A 10,846-nucleotide genomic window follows, 5' to 3' on the forward strand; every position below is an offset into this window, starting at 1 on the left:
TCTCTGTCTCTGTCTCTGTCTCTGTCTCTGTCTCTGTCTCTGTCTCTAACACACACACACACACACACAGTCAGAACAAGACATAGCGACAGGCCTGAGTAGACAATGTGTCAGTATTTGAGACTTACAATTAAGACGGGTCTGTGTCTTAGTAAGCAAGTTGGAGAGAAAAGTGTTTATTTGTCTTACACTGCCACAGTCACAGTGCATCACCGAAGGAAGACAGGCCAGGAACTTCAGGGAAGAACATGGAGACAGAAACATAAGCCGAGGGCCATGGAGGAGTGCTGTTTACTGGTTTGCTCCCCATACCTTGTTCAGCCTGCTTTCTTATAGCACCCAGGACCACTACTCTAGGTGAACACTGTCCGTATGAGCTGGGCCCTCCCACAGCAATCATCAGTCAAGAAAATGCATTACAGGCTTGCCCACAGGCTAGTCTGGTGGGAGCACTTTCTCAAGGGCCACTCTCCCAAAATAACTCTAAGTTTGCCAACTTGACCTAAAGGTAGCCAACACAGTCTGTAAATGCCAGAACTAGAAAAATCACAATTCTGCCATTTCTGTAGGGATCAATACTAAGCATAGTGAATCTGCCATTCTGTTTCTATTGTTACATAGAGATTTAATTTTCTCTTTATATTCTCCTCCATCATGCACAACGTGGAACACACATGTGCACATACACGCACACGCACACACATGCACTCATGCACACATTTGTATGCACACATACACACACGCATGCATAACATGCTTGCACACACACACACACACACACACACACACACGCATGCTCCCATGCATACACTCACGAACTCTTCCCCATATGATGCCCTTCCATGTGCTTATGGTTTCTTTTGAACCCTGCAGACCCAACAGTCCCCAATGTGACTGTTACCCGGCTTAGCCTTGTTTGTGACAGTGCACCAGGACCCATCACCATGGACCTTACTGGTAAGTGAACACATCTCTACTGTTCAGAGGAGTCTAAGATGTCACAGGGAAAACTTGGTCTTTGCCCCCAGTTCCCACTGGAGAAAACTAGTCAGGTGGCCCTTGGAGATGCATGCACTGAGATTAGTCGATAAACCATTGCATTCCCAGTGTCCACTGCTTGCCATTTTAATGAAAAACTCAGCTCCGGACTCAAGGTAGTGGAACAATTGAGAGTTATACACTTTATGTGGGTATGTGTACATCTGTGTACTATTGTGATTCTGTATCAGTGTACATGTGGGTAGTACACATGTGTGCATGCATGTGGAAGTTAACCTTGGGAATCTGCTTACTGGCTTGGCTTGCTCCCCAAAGGGTGCTCAGCCTGTTTCCTTAAAGCACCAGGACCACTAGCCCAGGGGAACCATTGTCTAAATGAACTGGGTCCTCCCATGACAAGCATCAATCAAGAAAGTGCACCTCAGAGTCTCGCACTTGGTCACTTGGGCTAGTCTGCCTGGCTGGTGAGCTCCAGGGATTCCCACATCCCCACTGCTCCAGAGCTAGCATGCACAGGTTTATTTATTGGGGGGTATTTTTTTCTGAATATATTCAGGAGGTCCTCACGCTTCGTGGCAAGGATTTTACTGACCGAGTAGTCTTTTCAGCCTTCAGTTACTCACTTTTGATACGTGCACTTGCACGGTATTTACTTCAGATCTGTGTTTCCACATGGTAACAGAAGAAACAGCTATTCTTGTAGGAGACAATGCAGGCAGAAATGTTGAGACAGATGCGGTGTATCGCTAGACTTGCAGTATATATATGGTTATGTTTATATGGTTATACCACCAGCAAAAGCACTAATCTTATCCCAGCTATGGCTTCAATGGAAGGGGAGGAAACCCCAACACCTCCTGAATAAAGATAAACACTCCCATGTTCGGCAGACTCACAGCTTAAAGCTCCATTCCTAAACAGTTTCTCTGACAAAACCCAAAACTAATAATTGGTGTTTATTTCACCCTTTGTGAGTAACAGCCAACTGCTCTCACTAGGCAGATCTTGAGCTGAGCAGACACTGGGAAGGTGGGCTTCATGGGAAAATAATCACCTGTTAAGGGTTGAGAAAAGGGTCATGAATCCAAATCAGGGGCATCGAAGGTAGATCTAGAAAGGGGAAATCTGTCGCCAAAGTCAAAGCTTTACACAAGCCAGAGCAAGGCACAGGTCTAGAGCCGCAAGTTCAGCAGCCACGCTTCCTCTCACAGGGCATGTGCACTTTACCTTATATGGCTATTTCTGTCACGGGGAGGAAATCAGGGCCTGAGAAGACAGGCTTCCTGTTCAACTGAAATCAATAGAGCAGATACCCGGCACATACACATGCATGGTCCCACCCAGCACACACACATGCATGGTCCCACCCAGCACACACACATGCATGGTCCTATACTGCACACACACATGCATGGTCCTGCACTGCACACACACATGCATGGTCCTGTGCTGCACACACACATGCATGGTCCTGCACTGCACACACACGTGCATGGTCCTGCACTGCACACACACATACATGGTCCCACACTGCACACACACATGCATGGTCCTGCACTGCACACACACATACACGGTCCCACCCAGCACACACACATGCATGGTCCCGCACTGCAGCATCACTCCAGGAAGAAACTGGCTCTCTCACCCAGACTCAGGCCTCTTCCTGCACTCAGTTGTGTCACATGGCTGGGTACAACAGTCAGTTTGTGAGAGTAGGTCTGAAGCTGCTGAGAATATGTCCAGACGGGAAGGAGAACCAGGCAAGAGAGCTTGGTCTTTGTCCGCCTTTCTCATGGATTTCTGTCTTAGAGAGAGTGCTGAGCTAAAGCCGTATAACAGTGTTTATGAAGTCAAACACTTACCCGAAGTACACACATATACACGCACATACACACATACATATGTGCACACACACGCACATGTATATACACGCATACACAACTGAGCTATTCAGGAGTATATGGAGAAAAGACTAAAGAAAGCATCAGAGCTTCCCTAAGCAGGGCCTAAGAGTTAATGGCGGATCTCAGGGTTATGAACCCTACAGCTGTTACAGTTGAGTGATCTTCCCTTAAAAAAATGTTGTAAATGCAAGTCCATTAAGTCCAAAGTGAGCACTTGCTTAAATAATTATAAAAACTAAAAGCAGTTTTTAAAGCTATAAAATACCATATATAATCGTTAGTATCAATTGTATGACTTGATGGAGAGAAACTTTTTTGAAGCCTATCAATTCTTTGAGAGCCAAAGGCTATTGCTTTTCTATATCTATATTTTTTTATTTATTTGAAAGAAACTATCGTGTCTCCGTCTAGGTATGTATAAGCATGAAAGTTTTTAATAAACAGAATATTAGTTCACTTTCTTCTAGGCTGGTTGGTTGATTGACAACAATAAAATATAGTTATCTTCATGAGTACTGATTGGAAGTTTTGAGGAAAAAGAAATTTACCTTTACAATTAATTACGGGGGAAAAGTATATTTCTGGTATCAACGTCAAACTTGTAGTTTCCTACAAATACCTTTACTATGTTACTATGTTTTTTAATAACTAAGCTGTAAGATTTCAGCCAGTATAGGTGTGTGTGTGTGTGTGTGTGTGTGTGTCTGTATGTACACTAATCTCACATGCTTTCTGAATAGGCTCCTTATGAATCATGTAACCCAGATGGGGCCAGCAGAAGATGCTGAACCTTAGCTTTCATTCTTTATGTGGCAGTTCCTGGGGACAGTAACTTTGTAACTCCTCTTCTGCAGGTGATCTCGAGGCCCTCAAAAAGGAAATATTTGTGCTAAAGGAAGGTATCGAATACAGGGTCAAAATTAACTTTAAAGTAAGTATCTCCCGGATGCTCTCTTAACTTTCCTGTAACTCATTTCTTGCTTTATTGTGCTGGTATTCTATTGACGTCACTGTTGTTTTGGTGGTAGTGGTTGCTGTCCTTTCTCCAGCTTGGTTGTGGAATAACCTGTTTCTACTTCTGAGCTCTTCCTGTGGAGACCCACCCTTCCTTCCCACCATTCCCTAGAGGGAACACTTCAGCATCTCCATTGTCCATCACCTTTTCTCAGAACTCCTGCTGTGCACGTCCATGAGGCACACACTGTTGGGTACTATGCCGATTCCTCCTTACACAACCCAAGCACCCAGAGGCAGGCTACAATTGTGTGCCCCTTCCTTCCACAGTTTCACACAACTTTGTAATCGGCAGGTCTTCATAGACATATGGCAAGAAATGGACAAACCAATGATTCAACGAATAGGAAAAGAAAACAGGATACCCCAACTGCTCAGTGATCATTCAGATGCAGGTCTCAACTAAGTGGCTAGGAATTTCAGTAGCATTTGTGGAGCAGGGGACCAGATAATAGCAAAACTAAACAAGGCATAAGCTCACTGCTCATGAATAGACATATGTGAGTAACTACGGGTTCCAGAAAAACAACCTTGACATTGCAAGCAATTAAGTGAGAGACGCACTGTTTTGCATCTCAGGGTTTGTTTGCCTTGGCTGTCCGTCATTTCCACTCAGTCATGTTCTCCAGGGCTCCACCAGGGAAGACCCCATGTGCTCTCTCTGGTGCACACTGGGCTCATCTTTCTCCTGGGCACAGGATATGATTCAAGGTGGCTCGACAGCCACCCTCCACCGCATACTAAATGCCTTAAAGTCTCTTCATCCTGGAAATATTTGTTGACACCTACACAAACGTCACTTGAGCTGTAGATGGCTTTCCTTCCTACCATGCTTGTTTATTACTAGAGCAACTGGAGTTTGGGGGAGATCCTCGCATCTAAAATGCACAGAACACCTCACACCAGTCTAGTATGTGATCATTTACACTACTGTGCTGTCAGCTTAGAAAACTTGGGTTTACAAATGAAATCTGGACAGCAGCTTTTGACTGAATAGGAAGACGAGTGGAGGTCTCTGAATACAGGAGACTCTAGAGATGCCTGGATTGCACATTCAAGGTGCAAAGGAACCTCTGAGTCAAATCCTCTTCTGAAGTTTGCCTCGGGTTCCACCAAAGACCACTCCGTCTGTGCCCAAGCTGAATCAATCTCTAGATTGTACCGGCTTGGATTGACAGTTAGAAGGAATCCCGATCACAGTAAAGAGTAATGAAAAAAATATTTAAATCTTTACTGACATTTCTTGACAAATATTCAAGGACACTGAGTTCATAATAGAAGTTACCTATGATCCTCCAGCACCCTGTTTCTCTCAGGGTTTTTTTCTTCTTATCCTAAAATTGACAACAGCCTAGTACCCCAGACGAAGATGGTTCTGTGGGTTCCCATTCCCCGTACCCTGAAGTGTGTGAAGAATCTCTAACTTCCACAGTCCTCAGGTTCATTCCTATCATCCAAACTTCTTGCTTTGGGAGTGGGGGGTGGGGAGATCCAGTAATTATACATATACATAGACATAGACATAGACATAGACATAGACATAGACATAGACATAGACATAGACATAGACATAGACATAGACATAGACATATACATACATATATACATATACTTTTTTTCATCTTTTTTTCTGCCCTAAATATGTTTCTATTAAGCGGAGCATCGGTCTCACAGCAGGTGCCTCCTTTTAAAATTCTTGCTCCTGCTGGATTGTCTTCCCTGCTGTGCAGTCCCACTGGGGCCAAGGGTCAGGCTGAAGACTTGTTTCTTCCTTTCCCTTGGGCTGGATATAAGAGTGGGGGTGATTAGGAAGGGGGGCTTCATTTCATCACCATCTCTCCGTGAGGCTGTTTTCATTCCATCTGTTTTTGGTTGCTTTATCAACCATGCTAACCGGGATGGTTTAGACTCTAAGGTGACAATGTTCACTCTTGGGTGATTTCACCATCGGGAGAATGAAGATCAGCCCGGGTGGTTTGGTTTTAACTATTGTACCCACTCTGTGTACAGACCACCATAATTATTCATGGAGGAAATTGCCGAGGATGCTGTCTCTCTTCTGCGGTTGAACGTTCCCTGAGCCCTACAGCTAATGAGTCAGTGTCCTCCTTAACTTGTTTGTATAGACATGACCACAGTGAAAAATTAACAGACAGCCCACTTCAGGCCCAGGTATAATGAGTCACGGAAAACAAAATGCTAGGTTGTCTGCAATTCCATTCCATCCTGCAGGATTTTCACTGAGCATCTAGGGAAAGTAGCAATAGCTCAGATAACGTTCATGGTGAGAGAGTCTGGAAGTGCGTGCCGGGTACCAGTGGGGTCCATCCATTATTTATGGGAAAGGGTGTTTGGATGACCCATAATCTTCCCTCTAGGCCCCAGTCTCAGCTGGGCAGTCTCTCCTAGGCCTGATTTTCCATTACCACTTCTCTCCCTCTTGTTTGTTTTTCATAGGTGGATTGTTTCTGAGGATATGATGTTCACAGACTGACATAAAATTTTCCATTGGTATTTTTATAACCTTCTCTAAGACAGGGCCCGTGTTTTCGCTAGCAGCATTAAGTACACAGGGCTAGAAATTATTGCCCAAGCCACCAAGGGAGGAGAAATATGGTGAAGAATCCTGAGACATTGTTTTCATTAACACCTTCCCGAAAAGCAATAAAATGGGGAAATATTACAAGAGTCAAGGATGAAACCTGCATTGGCAGCACTAAGTCTTGTGATCGCTCTCTCCAGTTTCGGTTTAGCTACATGGGATGGGTAGGAAATATTCAAACAAACAAACAAACAAACAAACAAAACAAAATGAAAGAACCAGGAAGAATTTCTAATCTGAATTGCTTGTGGCTTCCCATCTACAGGTGAATAAGGATATTGTGTCTGGCCTGAAGTATGTTCAGCACACATACCGGACTGGCATGAAAGGTAAGAGATTGTCCTCAAGTACTTCTCTTTGCTATTTCTGCCCCAGACTTTTGACAGCCTTTGCTTATAAACTTACAAGAGTCTATAGGGGTAGGGGTAGGGGTAGGGGTAGGGATAGGGGTAGGGGTAGGGGTAGGGGTAGGGGTAGGGGTAGGGGTAGGGGTAGGGGTAGGGATAGGGATAGGGGTAGGTCTCCCACTCTAAGGAAAGGGAGACAGGCACATCAGAGCAAGACACTAAGACAATCATTCAGAATGACAAGTTCAGACAAGGCAAACTCCTGGCCTTCAACATTTGGAATCTGGATTTAAATTTGTTATACACATGGAGACATTAATCAAGATGAATTGAAGCCAAGATCGTAAAAATATTCATCAAAAGAGAAGTGGAAATAGCCCTGTTGGTAAAGTGATTGCACAAATACCCGAGTATGAACCCCTAGAACTGACAGAAGCAAGCCAGCATGGTGGTACGCATTCCGGCCTGGAAATGCAGAGATAGGAGGATTGCAGAGTGTCACTGGATGGCTGACATAGACTAATTGGTGAGTTCCAGGCCAGTGAAAAGATCCTGTCTCAAAAAAAAATAAAACAAACAGAACCAAGATGGCTGTTACCTGGGAAGAACACCTGAGGTCAGTTTCTGGCCTGCACACCTGCATGTATGCACGCACACACACACACCAAATATTCAAAAGTGAAAGCAGTTCACAGTGTAAAGCCACATCAGAAAGAAACAAGAAAGACATGTCCTGGGATTGTGTCCTGGGGTGAGTATCAGGAGTTCCATGGGGGGCATGAAGAGCAGGAAGGTAATGTGTTGAGGTGAGAATCAGGTTATCACAGGGATGAGGGGTAGGGAGATAGTGCTGGGGTGAGCACCAGGAGTCCAATATGGAGGAGAGGAGGAGGCAGTGTGCCTGTCTCTCAACAGAGAAATGAGGAGCATTTGGCTCTAGGGCTGAGAAAAAACAGTGAAATTGAAGTATATAACCAACCACATATTCCTTCTGCTATCGTTCTGGGCATACCTTGGGCAGAAATGTAACCCAAACACTTCCGCATTCCTTCCCGGCCCTTCTTTCGCTCTTTGCCAGATGCGGGAACAATATAACAGAGCCCAGTCGCCAAAGCGACCAAAGGGCCGAGGGAAATGATTATTTGATGTGACTGCGGGACATAGGAACCAGTCTATGGAATTCCAGAGAAGACTGTGAGCCTGAGAAGCACTGGCTTGCCTTGCTAGTGTCTGCTCTGGTGAAAACCCAGCTCAATTTCCTACTTCCTCCAAGCCCAGAGGCAGCCCTGACTCACGTCGGCAGCCCCTGGCATGTGTGCAGCTGTCCGTCTAAAGTGTGCAAGAGTTAACACAGCAGCTGCACCCTACTCCTGGCTATCCGCTGCCATTTAAACCCCAGCTGTTCTGAATTCACACCCCAGAGATTCCCTCCCTTGTAAGGACGGTTGGTTGACTGCTTGTACCAACTCTCCATTTTTAAACTTTTGACCAATTTGCTGATCTCCCTTCCCATCTGACATTTGAATTCCTAAATTCTACATATCCTGATAACCAGATGTTACAGTAGCCCTCTCCAAGTAAGATGCTCATAGAAAGACTGTAGACAAGCGGTCCCTGAAGTCTGTTATATAGAGAAAGAAAGAACGCCCTCCATGCTGCCGAGCTTGGACAGCTTCAAGACTGGGGCCAGGATGTAGGTCTCTACTTGTTTGCCAACCTGAGTGTTGTCAATGGTGCAATCCACTACATCTCTGTAAAGAGACTTCAGCTCCACCGACTTAACTCACCTAATACTCTGGCTTAATAATCAGAATAAACTCTGATACTTTTACAGAACCTCTACCCCCAAGATTGGGGAGTGGCAAAGTAAATCAATGTGGGGTTTTAAGAATGCTTTACTATAGAGGGGCCACCCAGAACCCCCTCTGACTGGCGATCCCAATTCTTGCTTAGGCTGCGAGGCTAAGCACTGCAAGGGAATATCAATAAAAGTTAAAAACATCTCTCTGGGTTCCCTGAGGGACAAGCCTGACTGCATAGGGGTTGATGTCAAAAGTATCCCCTCTCCAGGAAAAAGACATCGGGATGGGTATGGCCCTCATGCCTCACTGGACAAAGACAGGGGGACCAGAGCCATTACAAGGTCCCCTTCAATTACTGGAGGTCAGGCCTCTATCCCCACCTTCACAAGATTAGAATCGCCACAGCCCTTCTATACTTAGAGAAGGGAGGAGATGTCAGGGGCAGCCCTGCTTACACACTGAAGGCCTAAAATCAGCCGAAGGCCTAAAATCAGCCATAGGCCTAAAATCAGCAATAGGCCTGTCATACATGTATACTAACACCAAGTCTTGGGTCTCTGTGGATAAACACAGAAACAGATGGCTATAAGCTATTGTATACAGGCAGCTTTTGTAGAAATTTACCAGCCTGAGTAGTCATAGACTTTGTAAATAGGTAGCCTTGGCAGATAATACCAACTTAGATAAGGACAAGTGAATCACAGGCAGAGTCATAGTGACCTGTCCCCTGAACCTTCACCCATCCAATACCATGTTCTGAAAGATATCTATACTCCCCCTGAACACCCACTCTCCAGTGTCATCCCTTTCCCCACGTCCTGCCTTTTTGTGTTTATAACCCCTGTGTGAATAAGTAAAAATTATTATTTGATTTTTTAAAAAAATGCTTTACTATATCTGTCTGGAGGGATTATTTGGTCTCTGAGACATGGTCTCCTGTGTGTGCAGCCCGACCTGGTCTTAAACCCCTACCTTAGCTTCCCTGGTGGTACGAATGGTATCATGCACACCTGACTTAGTTAAAAAACAAAATAAGGGAAGAAAATGTTCTAGGTACAACTGATGTTCGGCCAGGCACTGCAGCTTTGGCTTCCACACATATGAGCTGTGCACCAGGCTCTCCCATGTTTTGTACACTTTTCTGACACCACACTCTCACACTAACGAACCTTTCTCTCTTCCCAGTGGATAAAGCTACATTCATGGTGGGCAGTTACGGGCCTCGACCGGAGGAGTACGAGTTCCTCACCCCAGTAGAGGAGGCTCCCAAGGGCATGTTGGCCCGAGGCACTTACCACAACAAATCCTTCTTCACTGATGATGACAAGCAGGACCACCTCACCTGGGAATGGAACCTGGCCATTAAGAAGGAGTGGACAGAATGAATACGTCTGTCCATCCCTTCTGCCACCTTCCCCACCAGAATAATTCTGCCGACCAACCGTGTTGATGATCACGATCTCCGTCCTCCCTCCCTGTTCCTAGCTGGGTCCTCTCCCTATCACACACACACACACACACACACACACACACACACACACACACACACACGTCTCATCTCTGATATGTTTTATTTTACCCCATCTCTCATAGTGTTCCCTGCAAATGAGACTTAAAACCCAGGCTTTAGCCCAGCATGTTCCCTCAGACTGCCCCCCCCCCTGAGCAGGGACAGACTTCTGAAGTTCTCCATCTTATTTAGTGGCCTCCTCTTTTCTCCCAGTTTGAGTCCTGGAGGCCAAGAAATGGGCAAGCTATGGGTGATGGCTCCTTGGCCTTCTGTTTAGGAATTTATTTTCGCCCCAAGGTTCTTCTGCCTGGATGAATCCCATCGCCTTCTCTGCCAATGGGAGCTCTTCTTTTATGGGAGACAATGTAAATGGCACCAAAGGAAAAGAATAAAATCGTTGTGTGTGTGACTAAGAACCTCATTTGTCTTCCTTGTCTCTTCAAACAAATAACGGTACCAGAAGGTCTACATTCTGAGTTGTCTTATGAATGGGAGTAGAGGTGAGAACCAAAGTACAGGGGATATTTATGTCCTTGCCAGCAGGTTGTCACAATATAATGGTCAGCAAATGTTAACAATACAGAGGCTGGACATTCTAAATTTCATTTATTGTATACTATTTTCTTAGAATGGCCCCATTTAGGACCGAGATGTACCCTCCACTG

At 45.2% G+C, this 10,846-nt stretch overlaps 1 protein-coding gene across 3 annotated transcripts in view; it reads left to right on the plus strand.

The window, feature by feature from the left end:
* Positions 1 to 10,597, plus strand: part of Arhgdib (Rho GDP dissociation inhibitor beta) — a 19,097-nt gene extending 8,500 nt beyond the window's left edge. For all 3 annotated transcript variants that reach the window (XM_028780942.1, XM_028780943.1, XM_028780944.1), the window contains exons 3-6: positions 874 to 957; positions 3,761 to 3,837; positions 6,788 to 6,851; positions 9,857 to 10,597. In XM_028780942.1, coding sequence (XP_028636775.1) covers positions 874 to 957; positions 3,761 to 3,837; positions 6,788 to 6,851; positions 9,857 to 10,056 — 425 coding nt within the window. In that variant the 3' untranslated portion in view covers positions 10,057 to 10,597. The remainder of the gene's footprint in view (positions 1 to 873; positions 958 to 3,760; positions 3,838 to 6,787; positions 6,852 to 9,856) is intronic.
* The last annotated feature ends 249 nt before the right edge of the window (positions 10,598 to 10,846 follow it).

The sequence above is a fragment of the Grammomys surdaster genome, unplaced genomic scaffold, assembly GCF_004785775.1.
Source record: "Grammomys surdaster isolate TR1022 unplaced genomic scaffold, NIH_TR_1.0 373, whole genome shotgun sequence".
Lineage (NCBI taxonomy): Eukaryota > Metazoa > Chordata > Mammalia > Rodentia > Muridae > Grammomys > Grammomys surdaster.